Here is a 23,772-nt window from a genome sequence, read left to right as displayed (position 1 = left end):
AAAAGGTGAAAACTTAAGCTCCTCTTGGCCTAGCTGCCTTCTGGTTATAGTGAGTTGTAGTCTCCCTCCAAATTGGATTAGAATCCAGAAAGCTTTCCTCCCCTGACTCCACCCCCCCATCATTTAATGGTGATGCATTCAGGGAAGCAAAGCATCTTAATCAGTGTGTATCAAACTTGGAAAATGAAGCCAGGCACTGTGGTACATACCTGTAATTCCAGCTCCTCAGGAGGCTGAGGCAGGAGGATCACAAGTTCAAGATGAGCCTGGGCAACTTAGATCCTGTCTTACACAGGGCAAGTGATGTGGCTCAGTGGCAGAGCACTGCTGGGTTTAATCCCAGTGTCACAAAAAACAAAACCAAATACTATAAGAAATGTATAGTTCCGTTAACCTTTTTTTTCATATAACTTTAGTGTTATTTTTATTATGTTGTTATTGAAATGTGTACCAATATAGGACTCTGCTTATGGCTTCTTTAGAAGTATAAAACTTCACAAACTGATGATTATTTAGCTGAAGCCAGTTGCTGCTCCCGACATGAGTGGTGTAAGTACTATGGTGGCAGCAGGGCTTGGGTACCTATGCCACTGTTACTGACGTGCCCCAGGCTCTCCTGCCTTGACTTCAGCAAGTCCACTGCAGAACCACTGTGCCTCCCTAGTGCTGGGATGCCATCTGATTGTGGCTGGAACTGAATCACACTTATGAGGTCTGTTCTCTGCTTATTAGTTGTAAAGCTTGGAAAGTTTAGACATTAGAATATAGAAACTGACAGTCTGAAAAACACTGTCCTGGAGGTTAAGAGCATGAGCCCCCATCAAGGTACCAGCCCTGTCAGCTCTATTTGTTGACTGTGAGCCAGCCCCTCAAATCTGAATGTCATGTCCTCATCTCTAAGACGATAGATCACAGTACCTCAAGTAAGATGCAGGTAAATTTCTTAGCTCAGTGCCTGCCATGAAGTCAGTGGATATTTGAAGTCATCAATAAAAGAAAGATTGAGGATTTGGACAATAGTCTTGAAGTGGATTCTGGATGGCTTTTTTTTTTTTAAATCTCCTGTCCAGTGCTGAAAAGGTTATGAATAAGAGATGAAACAAAGTCAGAGGATTTGAACAGTGTCATCATTAAATGGGGTTTGGATAGCTTTAGATGAATGTGTCAAGTTGAAGTCAAGGAAGAGGACTATAAAGTAGAAGGGACTGGCTGCTGCCTTTGTCACTCTATTCATCCATTTAAACTTTTGCTCACACATGTTATGCTTTGCTCTAAACTGTAGTTCTAGGTAGAAAACTGTTGAAACACATTGCTCCAGGTATTTTATAGGAGCAAGAGGTATCACCTGGTAACATGTAATGAATTAAAAACAAAAACCAAAAAAACCTCCAGCCAACCTTTTTCAGTAAATTTAGATGGTTGTAAATGAATTTTATCCAATATTTCATCCCCAAGAAGCAAGAACTGAAATATGATGGCCTAAGGAATGGGTAAAAATCCGATGAAGTAGTAGATTCTATCACCATGGAGTAGGTCTATTAAACCACTTAATTTTTGAGGCAAAAGAAAAAACTCTTCCATGAGCCAAACATGGGAGTTCTATGGTAGTTCTATCACAGCATATTTATTTTAGCCCTAAAATTGGCTGAAATGTAACCTAGGTTAATGATTAGCCCAGTGGTTATCAGAACTACTTGGATCCACAGGGCTTCAAGCAGTTCACCTGCAGGAGTCTACAGAAAGCAGCATGTCCCCTTTACTCCTTGGGGCTTGGCTACTGATTCTGAATCTAGTGATATCTGCTAGGAGCCAGAAGACAGAACCCTTAAGAGGCTCTGGGGACCAACCGCTCTTCCACAGAGCTGATCGACATGACTTTGCTATTATGATCCCTCCAGGAAGCACAGAATGCTTTTGGCAATTTGCCCACCAGACTGGATACTTCTATTTCAGTTATGAGGTACTTGGGTTTCTCTGGCCATACTGAGGACTATTTTTTCCTTTTGTAAAATGAGTCAGGTTTAGATCAAACCAAATTCTAGCTATCTATTATGCTGTGATCCACACTTGTTGAAACAGACCTGTAGTTAGAGGGAAACTCTTGGTGAGAGCTGGAGAATAATTGCCAATGGTAGCTCAAACATATGGCTTGGCTTCTCAAACTGGGGCTGCAGAAGTGTGCTCAAAGCCATGGGACAAATTCCTGGAGAGGCAACCATTGCATTGATTTGGATTTGGGGATGAGAGGAGTAAGGATACATTTTAAAATATATTTTTAAAAATTGATATAGGAGGGCTAGGGTTGTGGCTCAGTGGTAGAGCACTCGCCTAGCACGTGGGAGGCCATGGGTTTGATCCTCAGCACCACATAAAAATAAATAAAATAAAGGTATTGTGTCCATCTACAATAAAAAATATTTTTTTAAGAAAGTAGATACTGAGTCCCCAGCATGTAAAAATCAATAAAACGTGAATATAGTACAAAGCTGGATGAAAACACATGAAACTTGCAGACTGACTCAGAAGTTTAAAAGAAAGCTGCTCTACTGAATGGGGTTGGGGGAGCCACATCTGCTATACTAGAAGCCTTTAGAGGAAATTCTGGCAGATTGGAGAATCGCTGGCTCAATCTATTTCTTTTAGCAAGGTAAATGTGTTCAAGTTACTTCTTTACAAGTACTTTTGCCCATATTGTGATCTTACACCACATTGTTCAAGGATAATGAACAGTCAGTATTAAAGTTAGAGGCTGTTCTTTTCTTCTTTCCTTCCCACCTCCCTCCCTCATTTCTTCCTTCCTCTGGGATTGAACCCAGTGGTGATCTACCACTGAGTTATATCCCCTCCCTCCCTCCCTCCCTTCCTTCCTTTATTGGATGATGGTGGGGATTGAACCCTGGGGTGCTTAACCACTGAGTCATATCCCAGCCCTTTAAAAAAAAAAAAAAAAAAATATATATATATATATATATATATATATATATATATATATATATATTATTTAATTCTGAGACAGGTTCTTCTAAGTTGCTCAGGGGCCATGAGGTGACCTTGAACTTGCAATCCTCCTGCCTTGGCCTCCATAATCACTGAGATTACAAGCAGGAACAACTTTAAGGATCTTATTTTTTTATCCCATACTGGAGATTGAACTCAGAGGCCCCCTACCACTAAGCCAAGCCCCTAACTTTTTGTTATTTTGAGACAGGGTCTTGCTCAGTTGCCCAGATTGGGCCAATCTTTGGGTTCTCCTGCCTCACCTGAGTAGCTCGGATCTCAGGTGTGCAACACTGTGCCTGGAGAGGCTGTTCCTTTCCTTTGTTCTTTATCTTAGAAAGCTGTTAACTTTTTAATATAGTAATAGATAATGTTGCTCTTACTCACCCCACTGTAACTAAAAATTAAGTTAACTTTTCAGAGCTTTTTCTTATCTTTGAATTTATATCAGAACAATAGCTACTATAGCTTGGACTTATCAAGATCCAGTTTGGGGACAGGTGTCCATGGAGTGCCCACTGTAGGCATGGGCTGCCAAGCAGCAAATGCCCAAATCTGGGATACCACCAGGGAGCTCAGTAATCAAGCAAGTTCAGCCAAGAACTCTACAGGCAGAATTGTACATATCAACTGCTCCATCCCAGCTGTGTGGCTGGAAACATGTCTGACATTGTAGATTGTTCAGAAGTGGCTCCTCACAACACCATTACTATGACAACCAAAAAGCTCAATTCCAAATTCACCAGAAGGGGGACTGGGTGGCCAGTACCATGCCAGACTGAGAACCACTGTGCTGATAATTATGGGATGTCAATTTTACCACCTAGCTGGCTTCTTGGTGATGTAGCAGGATCTTTCTTCCCTCCTTAATGTCTTGGCAGGTTCAGCGAATACTCGGGATGGCACATGACCGGCATGTTGCTGCCACTGCACATACTCCACAGGGTTTCCTCATAGGCACCTCCCAGGATGTTCGGGGCCAGATTAATTCTTTTGTCCAAGAGACAGGTCTGTTTTCATCCCCACAGCTATTATAGTAATCAGAGGTTTCTATGAAAGTGAGGAAATAATGAGGAAGTACATAGAGATGGTAAAATGGTAGGAAGAAAATTCAGCCATCATCACCAAAACCAGTTTCTTGGAGACCTCTGACATCTAAGACTGTCCACTGGCATTCCAATGGCAATTTGGGAGCAAGGTCTCAAGGTGAACATTATAACCACTGGGTATGAAGCTCAATATCTACCCCCAACCCCTGTACTAGGGATTGAACCCAGGGCCTCTCATGCTAGGCAAGTACTCTACCACTGAACAACACTCTCAGCCATAAATTGCTCAGGCTGGCTTGTAACTTAGATCCTCCTGCCTCAATCTCCTAAGTAGCTGGATTACAGGTGCCTGCCACTGTACTCAGTGGAAGCACAATTTTCTCATTTCTCTAAATGATCAAATTATTAGAAAATAAGAAACAAGTTACAATACAGATTTCCATTTAACAAATTTATCATGGGGACACATTTCTTTCCAGACACCAGAATATTTCAGTCACTTAAAAGCAGATTCAGAAAAAAAGAAAATGCATGGTCATGTGAGAGATCCACACTCCACAGCAAAGCACTTCTCCAGCCAGAAAGTTCCTACAGCCAGATCAAGCTTATTCCACTTTGGACAACACCAGGCAATCTTAGTAACTAATCAAATATACTAAAAAACAAAGACAGATTTTCCCAACAGAGGCATCACTGTGTACCACATGTGTAGGATACTCATTCTGTACTGAAGAATGTTTAGCATCTTTGCCCCCTACATGCCAATAGTGCCTCCCAAACATTTTGCCTTTCAAAATTGCCATGCTTTTATAATTCTACCCTGACCCATGATGCACACAGAGGTGACCAAGTTCAAAAGAACTCTAATAGAAACCCCATCAGTCATTGAACAGACCACGGGGCAGGCAACACTCCAATAGGGTAGTGTTTTTCATTCACAAAGCATCAATTTTTTTTCCCCTAGTTTGAAGTTCAAGGTGGTGTCCCAGCTCTAATGACATACAAGAAACAGGCAAACACCATAATCTTTAATTTCAACAGTCAAGCAGGGTTATCTTAAAAAGATGGGAATTACAGGTTAGGAGAAAGGGAAAACATTGTTATCTATCCAGTATAGAACTGAAGTTACTGATATTTAGCAAAATATAATTATTGGTAATATTTAGTAGACTAGAGCAGTGTCCTCCATGTTAAAAAATGGGATCGGGTACTTCCTAAGTAAAATGAATGTGATGCAGTAGCAATTTAAAAAGGGGAACAGGTATCTCCAGGAAAACCTTAAGATAGGGTAGGAGACCAAAGACTTGGTAACAGTCTAGGAATTCCTACAGGTTATTATCAGCTCTGTCTAAAAAATCAGCAAAATCACTTTGGTTCTGTGCAAGTGTACGTCAACTTTGGAGTCTTCTATGAAGGGCCAGAGATGGACCACAAACAGATTCAAAGAAAACAACTGAACGATACCCTGGATGCAATTCAGGTAATGTTTTCTGTGAGAGAGAGATATCCATGGGAACTAATTTTAAATTTGGAGGAAGGATTAAAGAGTAGAAACCAAACAGGCAGGAGGATGTGAATCCTTTTAACAGATTTTTAAGACTTGGACTCTTTTTATTTTATTTTTTTAAGAGAGAGAGAGAGAGAGAGGGGCTGGGGATGTGGCTCAAGTGGTAGCGCGCTCGCCTGGCATGCGTGCGGCCCGGGTTGGATTCTCAGCACCACATACCAACAAAGATGTTGTGTCCGCCGAGAACTAAAAAATAAATATTAAAATTCTCTGTCTCTTAAAAAAAAAGAGAGAGAGAGAATTTTTAATATTTATTTTTTAGTTCTCGGCAGATACAACATCTTTGTTGGTATGTGGTGCTGAGGATCGAACCCAGGCCGCACGTATGCCAGGCGAGTGTGCTACTGCTTGAGCCACATCCCCAGCCCCTGGAATCTTTTTAAAAATATATATTTTTAGTTGTAGATGGACACAATACCCTTATTTTATTTACTTATTTTTATGTGGTGCTGAGGATTGAACCCAGTGTCTCACACATGTGAGGCAAGTGCTCCACCACTGAGCCACAACCCCAGTCTAATTTATTCCACGGGCTTCCAAACTAAGACTCACAAACCAAATAGGGCCTACTACCTGTATGTATGTATATACACACACAAACTGAGAAATAATCCATATACATTTCACTAGATTTTAGTATATTCACAAGATTGTACAACCATCTCTAGCATCTAATCCAGAATAATTTCATCACCCCCCAAAGAAATTGTACCCGTTAGTCACTCTCCATTCCCCCATAATCTCCTCAACTCTGGCAACCACTATTCTATTGTTTCTATAGATTTACCCTATCCTGTAAATTTCAATACATGGAATCATACATGGGACCCTTTGTGATTGGTTTCTTCCACTCATCATGTTTTCAAGGTTTATCCACGTAGCACATATTAGCACTTTATTCCTTTTTATGGCTGAATAATATTCTCTTGTGTGAACATACATTTTATTATCCACTTAGCAGTTGAGGGAACTTTTGAGTTGTTTCCACCCTTTGGCTACCACAACATTGCCATGAATATGTGCCTCCAAGCATTGTTTCTACCTTGTCTACCTAAAAGTAGAACTGTTGGGTTACATTGTAACCGAAATGTTCCCATTAGCTGTGTATGAGGGTGATTTGGACACATCCTGACACTTATTTTATAGTCATACTGTAGGTATGAAGTGGTATCTTGTGGTTTGAGTTACATTCTCTAATAATTAATGTTACACATATTTTCAAGCGTTTATTGACCATGTGTATGTTTGGTAGTAGGGACTGAGCCCAGAAATGCTTTACCACTGAGCTATATCCCCAGCCTTCTTGTTTTGAGAGGTTCTTGCCAAGTTGCTTAGGGACCAAGTTACCAAGGCAGGCCTTACAATTGTGGCCCTCCTGCCTCAGTCTCCCAAATCGCTGGAAGTGCAAGAGTGCACTACTGGGCCTGACTTTGACAGGGTTTCATTAAACTGCCTAGGCTAACTTTGAATTTGTGATCCACTTTTTTCAGCTTCCTGAGTTGCTGGTATTACACATGCTTGGCTGCATATCTTCTTTAAAAATACTTTGCTCTTATTTATTTATTTTTGGTACCAGGGATTCCCTTTATTATATTTTATTAGAAACAGGATCTCATCGAGTTGTTTGGGACCTTGCTAAATTGCTGAGGCTGGGTTTGAACTTGATCCTCCTGCCTAAGCCTCCTGAGCTGCTGGAATTACAGGTGTGCACTACCATGCTCAGCTTCCTTTGCCCATTTTAAAATTGGATTTTTGAGTTGGGGGTTTGATTCAGGTGTAGAAAACTTGCCAAGTATTCACAATTCCAGCACCTCCACTCCTGCCAGTAATTCTTTTTATTTTTTGTGGTACTGGAGATTGAACCTAGGTGCATTCTATCACTAAGTCACACCTCCCCGTCCTTTTTATTTTGAAATAAGATCTTGCTAAATTGACAAGGCTGGCCTCAAACTTGAGATCCTCCTTTGTCAAGCTTCCCAAGTCACTGGAATAATAGGCATGTGCCACAATGCCCAGGTTGTAGTGTTTGTATTGTAGAGTTGTAAGTTTTACTTACATAACCTGGACAGGAGTCCATATCAGATATATGATTTGCAGATATTTTCTCTCATTCTATGGGATTTTCATTCTTTGTTTTCCTTGTTGTTCTGGAGACTGAATCCAGGGTCTTGTGCACACTAGTCTTGTGACCTACCACTGAGCTGCAACCCAGCCCTTTCTTAAATTTTGAAACAGGGCTCACTAAGCTAAGCTGCTCAGGCTAGCCACAAACTTGTGATTCTCTCACCTTCCAAGTAGTCAGGATTATAGGCATGTGCCACAGTGCCCAGTTTTTCTTTCCTGATAGTCTCCTTGGTGCACAAAAGCTTAGTTTTGTAAGTGAAAGTTTTATTTTTATTTATTTTTGTGGTACTGGGGGACTGAATACTATTGTAAATGGATGTTTTATTTGAAGTCATGCTTATTTGACAAATACAAGTATCTATGAACTGCTTTTGTGCTGCAGTGGCAGAATTTGTAGTTGTAAGAGATGAGATGGCCAGTAAAACCCAAAATATTTACTGTCTGTCCCTCAGAGTCTGCAGGCAGAAGAAATTACCAAAAGTGTAATGAAAGGCTTAATACATGCTTAAATCTAGAGATCTTCTGGAAAGAGCTTTCTACTTAAAGCACTGAAGCCGTTTCATCATTAAAAAAACAAAAAAAAAATTTTTTTTTTTTGGTTGGGGTGTAGCTCAGTGGCAGAGCATTTGTCTACTACATATAAGGCCCTGGGTTTTAACCCCAGCACTGCACAATGTTTGTGTGTGTATGTGTGTTGGGGATTGAACCTAGGTCCTTGCGCATGCCAGGCAAGCATTATACCACCAACCCAAATCCCCAGTTCCCACAATATTAAAAAAAAAAAAAAAAAAAAAAAGCCACTCTACCACACTGTTGTATAGTCCACTTTTCATATACAGCAAAACTTTCTTTTTTCTTTCTTTTTGGTACTAGGAATTGAACCTAGAGCCACTCTACTGGAGTCATAATCTTACCCTGCACTACCCTCCCTTTTTGAGTCAGGGTCTCACTTGGTTGCCTTTAAATATTAAACTTGTGATCCTTGATTCTCTAGTCCCAACCTCCCAAGTGACTGGGATTACAAAAGTGTGCCACCACACCCAGTTTCAAAATTAGCATTTCTCAACTATAATAGTTTTATAGAGCTGGAGTTTTAGCTTAGCAGTACAGCATTTGCCTAGAATGTGCTGGTTTGAGCCCCAGCATAGCCAAATAAATACTATATCTTAAAATCATAAGGAAATTACTTGACTTTAAGATAGGTTAGTGCTGCTGAGCACTCATGAGGATAGGTGGGGAATGGATCCCTTTCTTTATTTTTTTCCTCCTATAGGAGAGTACACGAAAGGTGCACAACAATGTCTTCCATATGTGGCGATTCTACACCTTGGCACGAATGAGGAAAATGGCTGACTTTTTCCTTGTCCAGTCAAACTACACCTATGTGAACTGGTGGTCAGCAGTTCAGAGCCTTGTTATTGTTCTTTCTGGGATTTTGCAGCTCTATTTCTTGAAGCGTCTCTTCAGTGTTCCAACAACTATCAACACAAAGAAGCCAAAATGCTAAGCTGACTACAGCATCCTGGCTTTTTTTTTACTGGGGCAGCAGCTTTTTCAAAACTTTGGTCAAATCACATTTGTAAAATTATTGGGGGAAAAAAAAAATCAATTTAATATTTTAATTTATTACCCTTATCAACAAAAGCAAAATGGCAATAAAATAATGAAAATGCAAATGTTCAGAGTTTAACTATTTCTAAAATATGAATTAAATGCCAAGATTAAAAAACTTTTCATCATAAAACAGTCCATTAGCCTTCAGTGATTCTACTTAGAAGTTAACAGAAAACCCTGGAAGGGAGAAGAGTAGACAAGGGGACAAAAGCAAATTTGCTTGCAGAGATTAACAGTAGTTGGTAGAGTGCTTTTTGTAGTTTAAAGTATTTTATTTTCAGAGATGTTTCCTTTGGAATTAAAAGTTTTATATTCATTTAAGAAATTATTTTGTTTTACAGTACACATGGTTTTTAAAACTTCTGGCTCTGAAATGTTCTCCTTTATAAAATATTTTAATTCTACAAGAGATTTTGGGGAAGTATGAGGATGAAGGAGCTAAATTATTTCAGGGTTTGTAATTAGTGCTTTTTTGTCCAGTCTAGTCAGGTTGATAAGAGAAATGTTTTATAAAATCAAAGAAATGAACAAAATTACAAACTGGGATCATCCCATCCAAGAAAAAGAAGATAAAAAAGAAAAAAAGTAAAAATATAATCAAATTATACTCATAAGACCACATGCTTACTTAGTAAAAGAAATATATAATATAAAAATAACTCCTCTACCATTTTCTCCAACATCCATTGTTTGCCACGCACTGTGCCTTATGCTTTACAATCATGATTCCTAATCCTAAAAAACATTCTTAGACTGATGGCTAAAGTTTTTTTTTTTTTTTTTTTTAACAGAAGGAAATGAAGCTTACGGAAGGTCAACAACTTATTCATAGCTGTATAGCTGAGAAGTGGCAGAAGTAGGATTTGAATCCAAGTTTTTCTTCCATACCAAATAGCACTTACTGTGTAGAAAAGCAGCTGACTAAATTGCACTCATTATTTTAGCCAAATTCATACCAAAAACCTCAGACATGGCCAACTATTATATAGCAATATCTTTTGTGAATTAATAAATAACAAAGAAAATCCATTGTGTTCTTACCATGAGTCTGGAAAACAGTGTTATCACAGATAACAATAATACTATATTCTTGTCCTCAGTTCCAATAATTTAGAAGCTATTACTCAGAACAAGAAGCCCCCTGATTCAAATATAAAAGTATTCTATTTAGTTACAAATACAAATGATCTAAAACCCCACTTTTGAGTCACTTCTGTATAGTCAGAATCAGCCTGCACCTGTCAGTGATAATGAGAATATTAAACTAAGAAGTCCCTGTAGAGGTCACAGTGCTGACAAAATTCAGCATGATGGCGGCGTCTGCATAGACACAGGAAACAAAGCTAGGCCCTTCAACACAGATGTTAAGTTCTTTCGATGACTTCATTTTAAGTCAATGTCTCTTCATGCCGTACATATTCCCCAATGTCTGCTTGATGAAATACCACAATCGCCATGGGGTCTACTTTTCTGCAGTCTTGTGTAGACTTTGCTGCTACCCCAAAACCCTGGGATTCAAAAGAAGAGACACTAATTCACTCAAATCATTCAATAAGCCCATGATGAGGGCTGAAAATAATAAAAATGAGAAAAAACACAATTCTTGTCCTAGAGGAATTCAAAAGGTGCTTAGAAATTAGTTTCTCAGAAGCACAAATTGAAAATACATCCTTCTTGAATAAAAAGACACTTAGTTTTTGTAATAGCTACCATCTTTACTTACCAAAGGGATGTCTGCCATGGAGTATACCACCACTCCCTGGTACTGAGAGGTGTTTTCAGTAATTCGACCCAGACCAGATTTCAACACATGGTTTCCATAGAGGAAGGACTGCTCTGCTCCAGGCTTTATCCATACTTTATACTGTAAGATAGAATTAAAATGCAAAAAAAAAAAAAAAAACACACAGTAATAGTTATATCCCTGTGGATAAGTCAGCTGCTATTTTGTGATTATTTCTTTTTTAAAAATATTTTGCTTTTTAGTTGTAGTTGGACACAATATCTTTATTTTATTTTTATGTGGTGCTGAGGATGGAACCCAGGGCCTCCCACGTGCTAGGCAAGCACTCTACCACTGAGCCACAACTCCAGCCCCTGTGATTATTTCTGAAAACAATTTTGGGGGCTGGGATTGTGGCTCAGCGGTAGAACGCTGGCCTAGCACCAGGCGGGACCCAGGTTCGATCCTCAGCACCACATAAAAATAAAGGCATTGTGTTGTGTCCACCTACACCTAAAAAATAAATATTTTTAAAAAAATTAAAAAAAAAAGAATTTTGGGGAAGGGGTAGGTGCATTTTTTTCCCCTCAAATTGTTCATCCACTGAACAGAACTGCCAAAAAGTTTTCTCAACTCCCATGGACAGTTTCTTTTTCTGAATCCCAGTACCCTCCTCATCACAGCCATTTATCTGGTTTCTGATCTTGAACCGGATCTGCACAGGCTTTTCTACTTTGCTAGAGATTACTATACTATGCAGCTGCATGGCCACGCAGCAAGACTTTAAAAAGTCTCCTTGTGCTGGCACTGGGCCAGGTACTCTCAGGTACTCCACAGGAAAACAGCTGCCCAATGATTTGCGTTCTTTTTTTGTTTTTTTGGTACCGGGGATTGAACCCAGGAGTGCTTTGAGCTGTTGCCTTTTTTTTTTCCTTTTGTTTTGAGACAGGATCTCACTAAATTTCAGAGGCTGCCTCGAAACAGGCATCCTACTGGCTCAGCTTCCCGAGTTGCCGGGATTATAGCGTGTCACCATTCTAAAGTGCCTCTTAACTTTGATCTCCTTCCCAGTGACGAAATGGAAAGCATCCCACAAACCTTGGCATAGGGTGCAAGGTAATCCAGAGCTGTAATGTGCAAACGGAACTTGTGGGTCTTAGTGAATTTTCCAAAGCAGGTCCCCAGCGATACTAGCTTGTCCCCGGAGATATTGGCGGCCAGTTTCAAAATCTTCTCACTAATGGGATAAGCAGGAGAAAGGTTTCGAGTTAGGGAGGCTGAGGGGACGCAAGCCTCCACTTTATCCACACTGCCCGCTCAGCAACCCCTCACCTCACGTAGTACACCCGGTCGTTGTGCAGCCTGAAACAGTAGGTGCCATCCGGCCTGTCGACCAGCAGCTGAAGATTCTCCCCGATGCTGAGGGTAAAAAGAGGACTGGAGGCCGCGCCCGAACGGATACACCCCGTACCGCATCCCCACTCCACCCAGGGTCCACCGCGCACACACTCCCTCGTCCGCCCCATGTGCTCCTACTATTTGGCTATCTTCTCAAACATTACACGGGTCTCCTCCTCAGTTAAAGGCCGCATTTTCCCGCTAGGTTGAAACACCGGATCCTCGTGCTCCGCTGCCAGGAACGGAAGTCGGGTTCCGGCGGTTCCCTGGCAACCCCAAAGCCTGCCTCTCTAGCCCCGTCCTGCACTAGTGCCCCCTAACGTGGAGGACCGCCGAGGAAAGAAAATCCTCCAGCGAAGAAACCATAGAGACAGGAAATGTGACCCTGTTGCTTCCGGCCCTAGGCGCTCAGCCTCCTCACCGGTCTGGACGGGAAGTGACGCAGCTGCCGGGAAGATGGCGGCTGCAGCGACTCTCCCAACTTCATCCACGGCCACGGCCTCGGCCACGGCAGCGGCAGCGGCTCTGGGAGAGGTGGAGGATGAAGGACTCCTGGCATCGCTCTTCCGGGACCGCTTCCCCGAGGCTCAGTGGCGGGAGCGGCCCGATGTGGGCCGCTACCTCCGGGAATTGAGCGGTTCGGGGTTGGAGAGGCTGCGGCGCGAGCCCGAGCGCCTGGCCGAGGAGCGGGCACAGCTGCTGCAACAGACACGCGACTTGGCTTTCGCCAACTACAAGACCTTTATCCGTGGCGCGGAGTGCACTGAGCGTATCCATCGCCTCTTCGGCGACGTGGAGGAGTCGCTTGGCCGCCTGCTCGATCGCTTGCCCAGCTTCCAGCAGAACTGCAGGTGCAGCCGCCCGGCCCTAAAGGAGTCTCTAGTTATGATAGCTGACATTTAGGATGACAGAGATAGCTAACACGTTGCGCATACTATGTGCCAGGCTCTCCTCTGAACACTTTATTTATCCATTTAAACCCACGATAGACTTCGAGGTAGATTACTATTTTACGAATAAGGAAGTGGAGACGTAGGTTAGTGACTTGTTCATTAACACAGCAACTAAGTTTTCAAGTCATAATTGGAATCCAGTCCTTGTAGGACTTCTGTACTAAATGAAAAGAATCCATGCAAAGCATTTATCATTGGGTCTGACATAGAATACAATAAATGCCAACTTAATATATGTGCACACTTATGTAAATATGACAACAGCTCAGATAGGATGCCATCTGTGTCAAAACTTCCAGGGATAGGAAGCTGACTAGAAAATCCTCCCATTTGGGGGCATCAAAGACAATCAAAATTTCGTTTTTGAGCCATATTGTACTTCCTTGGGTCACAGTCCAGTTTTTCTAAGTTCTAGTCCAGCCTTTTATGATTCAAGCTTAATTTTACTTTTGATCCTTTGGATATTTGACAATAGCTTTTGTATCCTCCACGCCCCAAAATAGAGAAGGGACTTCATAAAGCAAGTCTCTGCAGTTATTACAGGGAAATAACAAAGTAGAATGTAGTGGGAATTAAAGTTGAACAGTAGCATAGGAGAGTGAAACCTGAGGGAACTTGGGGCAAGATTGTGTCTTATAGGCTAGTTAGTGCTTTATTATGAAAATAATAGTTTTAAAGGAATATTTGTCTCTTTTACTCTGCCACATTTACATTGCATCAGGTCTGTGTTAAGTGCTTCACATGCATCATCTCACTTAATTCTGGCATCATTTGAGGTAGATTGTATTAATGGTGAAGCACAGTGGTACATGCCTATAATCCCAGTCACTTGGGAGGCTGAGGCAGGAGGATTGCAAACTGAAGACCAACTTTCGCAACTTATTGAGGCCCTGAGGACTTAGCAAGAAAAAAATAGGAATGTGATTTAGTGGCTAAGCAACCCTGGGTTCAAAAAAAAAAAAATTTACCAATGAAGAAACACTTCTGGAGAGCCTAAGTCCCTTGCTACAGCTACTTAGTTCCCCTTTATGGGATCTGGAACAGTCTAATCCTCTGTCTGCCAGTCCATGGCAGCTGATTCAGATCTATCATTTATTAGTTATGTGATCTTGGACAAGTTGCTTCCCCTGAGATTAAAAATTCCCTCAAGGGCTGGGGATGTGGCTCAAGCGGTAGCACGCTCGCCTAGCATGTGTGCGGCCCGGGTTCGATCCTCAGCACCACATACAAACAAAGGTGTTGTGTCTGCCGAAAGCTAAAAAAAAATAAATAAATATTACAAAAAAAAAATTCCCTCAAGTACATTTATTTACTTTATAGGTTTGGTTGTAAGGATTAAATCAGGTAAGCCATCTAACCCAGTGCCCAGTTTACAGTCAGTGCTTGGTAATCAGCTAAGGTTTGGGGGCAGAGCATTAAGGGACTAACATCATCCTGTTTGTAGGAACTTTGTGAAGGAAGCTGAGGAGATCAGCTCCAACCGACGAATGAACACCCTGACCCTAAATCGGCACACAGAAATCCTGGAAATTCTGGAGATCCCTCAGCTTATGGATACCTGTGTCCGGAACAGCTACTATGAAGAGGCCCTGGAGCTTGCAGCCTATGTACGGCGATTGGAAAGGAAATACTCCTCCATTCCTGTCATCCAGGTAGCCTGCTTGCCCAGAGTATTCAAGCTGAATTTTTTCTCCCCAGTACTGGGGATTGCCCTCAGACCTTTTTTTATTCTTTTAGGACTGGGGATTGAACCCAGGAGTACTTCACCACTGAACTATGTCCCTACATTCCCAGCACTTTTTATTTTTTATTTTGAGACAGGGTCTCATTCAGTTGCTGAGGGTCTTGGTAAGTTGTTGAGGATGGCCTTGAACTTGGCAGTCCTCCTGCCTTTGCCTTCTAAGTGATTGGAATTATGAGAGGGCCATCACAAGTGGCTAAACTGATCTTATGATCATTAATGTGGTTGTGACTGAACTATTAGATAAAAACCTTTGCATGTTTCACATCAGTTTCTGTCAGGCAGGCAAGCTTGAGCAGAAAACATTCATTAATTGATTCATTCAAAGATACATGTTTGAATCAGGTGCCAAGCACTGATCTAGGTGCCAGGATTGTGGTTGATCAAAGTAGTCAAGGCCATGGCTCTCATGAAGCTTACATTCTAGTGGAGGTCTGATAATTGACAAATAATATGATTATTTCAGATAGTGGTAAATGTCCAAAGAAAATAAACTAGGGACCAGCCAGCCACTCTGGGGGCTGAGACAGGAAGATCACAAGTTCAAGGGAAGCCTCAGCAACTTAGTGAGAACCTGTCTCAAAAAATAAAAGAACTGGGCTGGGGATGTGGCTCAAGCGGTAGCGCGCTCGCCTGGCATGTGTGCGGCCCGGGTTCGATCCTCAGCATCATGTACAAAGATGTTGTGTCCGCCTATAACTAAAAAAAAAAAATAAAAAATAAAAATAAAATAAAAGAACTAGCAATGCAGCTCAGTGGTAAAGCACCCCTAGGTTCAACCCCAGTATCTAAAAAAAAAAAAAAAAAAAAAAATGCAAGCAAGGGAGTTATGCAACCAGATCTATTTTTGTAAACCTGTCCTGCCAGTATCAGCTTTAGAAATACATTTTGTATATCAGGAAAACCATAGGAAGTTTGTCTGAAATGTTCAGGGTTAGTGGAGTGGGTTCCAGAGAGTGTCTCTGTATGTTGTTACTCATTCCTTGTTTTGTCAGGGCATTGTGAACGAAGTGCGCCAGTCCATGCAGCTGATGCTGAGCCAACTAATTCAGCAACTGAGGACCAACATCCAGCTCCCTGCCTGCCTCCGCGTCATTGGCTACCTACGGCGCATGGACATCTTCACCGAAGCTGAGTTAAGAGTAAAGTTTCTTCAGGCCCGAGATGCTTGGCTCCGTTCCATCCTGACTACAATCCCTAATGATGATCCCTATTTCCATATCACAAAAACTATTGAAGCCTGCCGAGTCCACCTCTTTGATATCATCACACAGTACCGTGCCATTTTCTCAGACGAGGACCCACTGCTGCCAACTGCCATGGGGGAGCACACTGTGAATGAGGGTGCCATCTTTCATGGATGGGTGCTGCAGAAAGTTTCACAGTTCCTGCAGGTGCTGGAGACTGACCTTTACCGGGGTATAGGAGGCCGCCTGGACTCTCTGCTGGGCCAGTGTATGTACTTTGGGCTGTCATTCAGCCGGGTGGGGGCTGATTTCCGGGGTCAGTTGGCTCCTGTTTTCCAGCGGGTGGCCATCTATACTTTCCAGAAAGCAATTCAGGAAGCAGTGGAAAAATTCCAGGATGAGATGAATTCCTATACCCTCATCTCAGCTCCAGCCATCCTGGGCAGCAGTAACATTCCTGCTGCTGTGCCAGCCACTCAACCAGGGACACTGCAGCCACCAATGGTACTTTTAGACTTCCCTCCCCTTGCGTGCTTCCTCAACAATATTCTGGTTGCCTTCAATGACCTGCGTCTCTGCTGCCCTGTGGCCCTGGCACAGGATGTCACTGGTACCTTGGAGGATGCCCTTGTTAAGGTGAGCACATTCATTGGTTTTCTCCTATCCTGGGCTGCCTTTGGTAACAGATGGCCTGACTTTTGTGATAAACCAGTTTCATATGACAGTGGTGTCCTTGGAGAGGTTGTGTAGTTTTGTAAGTTTTTCTAGTTGAGAAGCTTCTGCTTTGTGGGAACTGGAACCATCACCATTCATGAAGTGGTTCACCCGAGATCATGATTCAGCAATATATTAGTTTTCTACTGCTATATAACAAATTTCCACAAATTTAGCAACTTATAATAGTATGTCTATTATTGCCAGTCGTAGTATCCCTGGGTCCTGTTCAGGGTCTTACCAAGTTGTAGTTAAGCTGTCTAGGCTGTGGTAGCTCAGGACTTCCTTTCAGGCTCATTCAGGTTGGCAGTTTTCATTCCTGACAGTTAACAAAAGTTTTTTGACTGAGATCCTCAACTCTGTGGTGGGCTGTCCCCTCCACAGACAGACAGCTCATAGCATAGATGTTTCTTCCTTTTTTTTTTTGGTACCATGGATTGAACCCAGGGGCACTTAACCACTGAGCCACATCCCCAGCCCTTTTTTATATTTTATTTAGAGGCAGGGTCTAAATAAAATATTGCTCAGGGGCTCACCAAGTTGCTGAGGCTGGCTTTGAATTCATGATCCTCCTGCTTCAGCTTTCTAAACTGCTGGGATTACAGGAATGTGCTACCACTCCTGGCTATGGCTGTTTCTTTAAGGCCAGCAGGAGAGCATCTCTCCTACTTTAGTCTCTTCTTTTAGGTATATTGTTTTAAAAGGTTCATCTTTCATGTATAACTGAAAAGAACAAATTAAAAAAAAAAAAGTTCATTTGATTAAGTCATACCCATCCAGGATAATCTCCCTTTTGATTAATTCAAAGTTAACTGCTTCATTTTCTTGGATCCATCACAGACCTGGTCCAGCCCCCAAGGATATCAAAAACCATGTATTCTCTGTATAATTTCATGACTCTTCCACTAGAGCTGGACACTACACCAGTAATGAAACAAGTTGGGTAAGAAATACATTAGGAAGATGACAATTGCAAAGCTTGGCCACAGTTCTGAGTTTAAACAAGATAGTATTGTTTGCAATGAAAACCTGAAGGTTGAGCTGGGGATACAGCTCAGTTGGTAGAGTGCTTGCCTCGAATGCACAAGGCCCTGGGTTCAATCCTCAGCACCACAAAAAAGAAGAAAAAGAAAGAAAACCTGAAGGCTGCACATCTGTGCTCCATTTCATGCACTGTGCCAGTGATTGATGGTATTCTTGTCTTTTAGGTAACTAAAATAATCCTGGCCTTCCATCGGGCAGAAGAGGCTGCCTTCAGCAGTGGAGAACAAGAGCTCTTCGTCCAATTTTGCACTGTCTTCCTGGAAGACCTTGTTCCTTATTTAAATCGTTGTCTTCAAGTCCTTTTCCCACCAGCTCAGCTAGCACAGACTTTAGGTAAGAGAAAGAATTTTTTAAAAAACTTTTACAGGTATGTAATTTGTTTTTTAGTAAATATACAAATATGTACAATAGTCACGCCATACAATTTTATAACATCTCCAACACCTCAAAAAAGATAATTTGTGCCGACTTTTAGTTCCTCCTCAATCATATCTTTAGCCCCAGGCAACCTCCATTCTGTTTATTTCTGTCCCAGTTTATTTTTGTAGTGTTAGAGATCAAACCTGAGTCCTTCTGTTTGCCCACAAGTCCTCTACCACTGAGCTGCATCCCCAGCCCCAGAGAAGGGTTTTTTGCTTTGTTTCTGTGGTACTGGGGATTGAACCCAGGGGTATTCTACCACCAAGCTATGCCCCAGCCCATTCTTGAAACAGGATTTCACCAAGTTGCTGAGGAATTATAGGTGTAAACCACCACACCCAGCATTAGAGAAGTGTTTTTATTATTATTTAGGGTTTTTTTGAGGGTCGTTCTGGAGACTGAACCCAGGGTCTCAAGCATCCTAGGCAAGCATTATGTGGCCAGCCCCAGAGAGGAGGGATTTTAAAAATATTTTTTCCCCAGTTTGCTTTCTCCTCACTTGCTTTCATCCTCATCCTGGTGGAGCTGGGGGTGAGGGAGGCACAACTCCGCAAAGGGTAGTAAGTTAGTGATCACACTGGCGAAGAGTGGCTGCCCTCCATCTTGGCCCTAATTTTTCCTTGGGACTGTCCAGGAATCTGTGCTAAGTAATCTTTTTGCTCTGGCTCCATCCACTGTTCCCTATGCTATTCCAAATTACCATTGTGGTCTTGCTTTACAGTTTAGTTTCTTGTCCCACATCACAAAGATGGTCTTTGCTGTATTGAAATATGTAATTTTGAGCCAGGCTTAATGTCCCATCCCTCTAATTCCAGAGATTCAGGAGGTTGAGGCAGGAGGATCAAGTCCAAAGCCAGCCCCAGCAACTTAGAAGAACTTGTCTCTGAATACAAAAGGGCTGCAATGTAGTTCAGTGGTAAAGCAGCTCTGGGTTCAATTTCTGGTACCAAAAAGGAAAAGAAAAAAAAAGTAATTGGTGTGTGTTTCTTACTCTAGTATTTTTTTTCCCTGTGACTTCTGTATTTGATTTTATTAATAACGTTTTTTTCCATTTCCCTTTCCCTACCATCTGGGGCAGGCATTCCACCCACTCAGCTTTCCAAATATGGAAACCTTGGGCATGTGGACATCATCCTTATCCAGGACCCTCTCGCCTTTATCCTGCCTAAGAGAGAGGTGGTCTTCTCTCTAGATGACAAGGAGCTAGCATCCAAGCTCACAGATTCTGCACCGCAGCCTCCTGCTGAGGAGCCGATTCTGGGGTCTGCTGCTGCTGCTGCTGCAGCCTGCCACGCTGGTGGGCCAGAGGAGATGGAGACAGTAGAGTCGCCGCAGGGGAAGCTGAGGGAGGGGGGTGCGTTGCTGGCCGAGGCGCCTAATACCGGGTCTTAGCCGGTGTTCAAGTCGCCCAGGATGGGGAGCAGCTTGTGGTGCGTGGGATCAGAAGTTCCAGCAACTCGGGGCATAGAGTCGCTGTCGGTCAGGGCTGCGTCGCCAGGAACGGGCTGCGAGGTTGTTCACAGGGACAAAGAGGGTACTTCCCAGTCGCTCCTGTTTGTGGGTGGAATTTAACAATAAAGCTGGACGATAGTCACGACCTGGCTGCTGGTCCTCTCGCTGATGGTCTCTCCCAAGGTGCACGGCAACTACACTTCCCGGCGTCCCTGGCGGCAGCGGGGCGGGGGAAACGGCCGGGGGAGAGGGTTCCTGCTGGTGAGGGCCATGGGTCGGCTGTTGAACACGCTGCCGCTGTTAGGAACGCTGCGGGCGCGTGGCTGCCCAGGGACCGGCCGGCTATGCGGGGCTGGAGCGGGTGGCGCCCGGGCCTGCAGCTCCACAACGGACCTGGAGGGCCCGGCGCGCCAGCGCTCCTACTGGCACTACGTGAGACGTCTGTTGTTAGGAGCGCCGCAGCCGCCGTACTTACACGTTTGCCAGATCGGGGACCCGGTACTGCGGGCGGTAGCGGCCCCGGTGGAGCCGGCGCAACTGGAGACCCCGGAGCTGCAGCGGCTGGTGGAGCGGCTAGTGCAGGTGATGCGGCGCCGGCGATGCGTAGGCCTGAGCGCGCCGCAGCTGGGGGTGCCGCTGCAGGTGCTGGCCCTGGAGTTCCCCGAGGCGCTCTTCCGCGCCTGCGCGCCGCGCCTTCGCGCGCTCCGCCAGATGGAGCCTTTTCCGCTGCGCGTGCTCGTGAACCCTCGTCTGCGGGTGCTGGATAGCAACGTTGTCACCTTTCCCGAGGGCTGTGAGAGCGTCGCCGGCTTCCTGGCCTGCGTTCCCCGCTTCCAGGCTGTGCAGATCTCAGGTGCGGGCGGCCGGGCAGGGGCGGCTGGGTAACTTTGCGCTTTCGCCCTGACAGTGGAGGCGGCGGCACCGGAGCCCACAGAACGGTCTCTGCGAAGCTCCAGGGAGTGTGCAGACTTGTTTATAGTTCGTCTGCAGTGCCTCCCTTGGGAGCAAAGCAGGACCCGGGAGCGCTAGGGACTCGGGAGTGACGGACTGGTGGGGAAGGAGGCTCCTGTCAGGTCAGGGCTCCCTCGGGACACGGGTTGGGAGGTGCCCTAATTCCGCAGGTAGTTGCCCGTCCAGCCTGGATTTAATTCTCTTTTCCTGTCTCCTCCCCTGCTTCTCTCTCTCCCTCCCTCCTTCCACATGCCCCACATTCGTTCCCTCTCCCTCTCTCCTGCCCCACTGTATCTGTCAAAATGGGTTTGGAGAAGTGGAACCCAGCGTTGCCAAGCCCAGGGCAGTAAACCATCCGCCTCTGTCATACCATAGATGTTTTGTAGAATGGTTCTCTGAAGGGGTTGGGATGACTGTTGGCCAAGAGGGTCAGAAGGTGTCTCTTTATTTTCTACTGTACCAAGCTAACATACCTTTGATAGGAAGCAACACTTGACAAGTGAGAAGAAAGGAGGGCATCTTAGCGAAAGAATTTCTCATTGTCCGCCTCATATTGAGCCCCACAACCTTATTATTAGAGGGGGAACTAGGTATACTTGGGAATGGGCAGAATTGAGGCATCTTCTCTAGGAGGGGTAGGGGCTGCTGTCTATATTTGCTTACTTATGTTGCCTCTTGTAAATAGGAGCAAACAGGGCAGGGGGCAGGGAACAGCACAAGGAGGTTGAGAATGATGCAGTTAAGCATGTCCTCACCTCATCTGGATCAGCATGTAACTTTCTTTACAGGAATGGACCCAAGAGGAGAACAGGTGGAGTGGCAGGCAAGAGGGTGGACAGCCCGCATTATCCAGCATGAGATGGACCACTTGCAAGGCTGCCTGTTCATTGACAAAATGGACAGCAGGACATTTACAAACATCCACTGGATGGAGGTGAATGACTGAAGCTTTCCTGCTGGGGCTGAGGATCTGGAAAGACTAAATGCAAATACCTGAATTTGAGCTGGGAATATCTTATTTGCCTTCAACTTGGTATTGGTCCTGATATGAAAGAAAACAGTGGACTTCCAGAGCATATTGAACTGAGTTAGAGGAAAAACTTAGAAATGTTTATTCCAGTGAGGTTTGGACAAAATATTGCTACAATTTGAGAAAAATAACCCCCCTGAAATGGATGTTTCTTGACATTTTTGTATGGAGAGAAGAGGGGCAAGTACATAACCATTCTCAACAGTGATATCATAAGACCTGTATAACCTACTTCCAAAGCCAAGATTTCATAGTAACACAGTTCCCAAATATTAGAAAGCTGTGTTTTAAAATGCAGGTAAGGGGGCTGAGGCTGTAGCTCAGTGGCAGAGCACTTGCCTAGTATTCGTGAGGCACTGGGTTCAACCCTCAGCACTGCATAAAAATAAACTAATAAAGGCATTCTGTCCATCTACACCTATAAAACAAAAAGTTAAAAAAAATGCAGATAAGGCATTTTTCTGAGTTTCTCTGAGTTCTTTTTACAAAGGGCTTGTATGTGTCTGACTTGGAGAGTCCTTGTTTGCCTTGGATACCAGTTGCTTATAAAAGTAAAACACAGGACAGAGTGGTCCCAATTCAAGAAAGTGTTTAATAACATTATTAATGTAAATACGTATCCACATTTTAACAGGTTCAGATAGTTTAGGTCTCCACCTTTCTTTCTTTTTTTAAGATGGCATCTTGTTGCCTTGCTCAAGCTGGGCTCAAACTCCCAGTCTTCTTGCCTCAACCTCTGAAGTAAGTGGGATTATAGGTGTGCACCACTGTACCCAGCTCAGGTCTTTTACCTGCCACCTTTAACAAAGTTAGGGAAAAGTTTGCTGCTAAGATCTGTTGAACAGCGGGTACTTGGCTCATTGGTTGGGTGGAGGCCATGGAACAGGGCTGGAGGTGGGAATGACAACTGATAGGGAGTGAGCCCCTTCCTGTCATAATTAAGATAGTAATGGAAAGCAGAATTGGTACTTAGCTGTTTACCATGCTTATTTTGAAAAAAATAAATTAGCATCATACTACCAGTGTTTAACTTTTACGAAACTGTTGAGTTTTGTCAAGAGGTGAAGGAATTCCAAAAGTATTAGGTAAATTGTCTAACCTCATTTTTATGTTGAGGTTTGAGGTATTCAAGTTTTTTTGTTTGTTTTTATTTGTATTGCTGGAGGCTGTGCACAGGCTCTACCACTGAACTATACCCTTAGCCTCTGAAGCAGGTGTTCTTGTAAAACAAAATCCTCAAAATCAGTGTACACAAATGAGGGCTGGGGATGTAGGTCAATGGCAGGTCAGAGCACTTGTCTAGCATGCGGGAGGTCCTGGGTTTAATCCCCAGTACTGCAAAAACACAATAACATGCACGGAGGTGCATGCCTGTAATTTTAGCTAGTTAGGAGGCGGAGGTAAGAAAATCACAAGTTGGAGGCCAGCCTGGACAACTTAGTGAGACAATCTCAAAAACTAAAAAGGGCTAGGCATGTAGCTTAGTGGTAGGGAGTCCAGTAAATTATTTAGACAAGCCCAGGAAAAACCCACTCTTGTTTATAGTTTTCTCTAACTTTGGAGCAGGCTGACAGGCTGAAGATGCAGTGAAACTGGAGAAGAATCACCACCAAGCACTGCTTCCTTGTAGTCTGAGGGTCATAGCCCTTTGGTGATACCTTTGTGATGGTCAGTATCAACAAATCCTTGCATTTCCAATAAAGAAAATTTCTCTCACCAAGGTAGGTATTGGCCACAAAAACCACACACATGTACCAGTAAGAATCTTGAACTTTTTTGGGTATCAGGGATTGAACCCAGGGGTGCTA

General features: G+C 43.5%; 3 protein-coding genes and 1 long non-coding RNA gene across 8 annotated transcripts in view; 2 read left to right on the top strand and 2 right to left on the bottom strand.

Moving 5' to 3' along the window:
* The window catches only part of LOC308638250 (telomeric repeat-binding factor 2), a 38,383-nt gene extending 28,157 nt beyond the window's left edge, over nt 1–10,226 (top strand). For 2 of the 5 annotated variants that reach the window (XM_081275517.1, XM_081275516.1), the window contains exons 10-12: nt 3,879–4,005; nt 5,378–5,526; nt 9,011–9,259. In XM_081275517.1, coding sequence (XP_081131643.1) covers nt 3,879–4,005; nt 5,378–5,526; nt 9,011–9,244 — 510 coding nt within the window. In that variant the 3' untranslated portion in view covers nt 9,245–9,259. Of the gene's footprint in view, nt 1–1,719; nt 1,961–3,878; nt 4,006–5,377; nt 5,527–9,010; nt 9,260–10,142 lie in introns of those variants that run through there. The other 3 variants (XM_081275522.1, XM_081275519.1, XM_081275518.1) reach the window with 3 other exon arrangements.
* LOC308638261 lies at nt 6,033–9,015 on the bottom strand. Its single transcript, XR_014019803.1, has 2 exons — nt 6,848–9,015; nt 6,033–6,741 (listed from the first exon to the last, which is right to left on the bottom strand). It is a non-coding gene; the product is annotated as an uncharacterized lncRNA (long non-coding RNA).
* Nucleotides 9,343–12,775, bottom strand: NIP7 (nucleolar pre-rRNA processing protein NIP7). Its single transcript, XM_081275531.1, has 5 exons — nt 12,611–12,775; nt 12,407–12,493; nt 12,173–12,311; nt 11,075–11,215; nt 9,343–10,859 (listed from the first exon to the last, which is right to left on the bottom strand). Exons 1-5 carry the CDS (start codon nt 12,664–12,666, stop codon nt 10,740–10,742), a joined length of 543 nt encoding a protein of 180 aa, XP_081131657.1. The 5' UTR covers nt 12,667–12,775; the 3' UTR covers nt 9,343–10,739.
* A 122-nt stretch (nt 12,776–12,897) lies between these two features.
* COG8 (component of oligomeric golgi complex 8) lies at nt 12,898–22,983 on the top strand. Its single transcript, XM_081273608.1, has 7 exons — nt 12,898–13,323; nt 14,870–15,077; nt 16,162–16,989; nt 18,276–18,444; nt 19,610–19,916; nt 20,112–20,836; nt 21,723–22,983. Exons 1-7 carry the CDS (start codon nt 12,929–12,931, stop codon nt 21,878–21,880), a joined length of 2,790 nt encoding a protein of 929 aa, XP_081129734.1. The 5' UTR covers nt 12,898–12,928; the 3' UTR covers nt 21,881–22,983.
* The last annotated feature ends 789 nt before the right edge of the window (nt 22,984–23,772 follow it).

Source organism: Spermophilus citellus (assembly GCF_964194105.1).
Source record: "Spermophilus citellus genome assembly, chromosome: 18".
Taxonomy (NCBI): Eukaryota; Metazoa; Chordata; class Mammalia; order Rodentia; family Sciuridae; genus Spermophilus; species Spermophilus citellus.
This window is presented reverse-complemented; position numbering and strand designations above follow the sequence as displayed.

What these genes read in the sequence shown, in the direction of transcription:
- COG8 (XM_081273608.1), top strand. Translation starts at nt 12,929, where the DNA reads ATGGCGGCTGCAGCGACTCTCCCAACTTCATCCACGGCCACGGCCTCG. An exon ending in GCCGAGGCGCCTAATACCGG is followed by an intron (nt 19,917 to 20,111) that starts GTCTTAGCCGGT and finishes TTAACAATAAAG; the next exon opens with CTGGACGATAGTCACGACCT. An exon ending in CCAGGCTGTGCAGATCTCAG is followed by an intron (nt 20,837 to 21,722) that starts GTGCGGGCGGCC and finishes CTTTCTTTACAG; the next exon opens with GAATGGACCCAAGAGGAGAA.
- NIP7 (XM_081275531.1), bottom strand. Translation starts at nt 12,666, where the DNA reads ATGCGGCCTTTAACTGAGGAGGAGACCCGTGTAATGTTTGAGAAGATA. An exon ending in TTTGAGAAGATAGCCAAATA is followed by an intron (nt 12,494 to 12,610) that starts GTAGGAGCACAT and finishes TTTTACCCTCAG; the next exon opens with CATCGGGGAGAATCTTCAGC. An exon ending in GACCGGGTGTACTACGTGAG is followed by an intron (nt 12,312 to 12,406) that starts GTGAGGGGTTGC and finishes TTATCCCATTAG; the next exon opens with TGAGAAGATTTTGAAACTGG.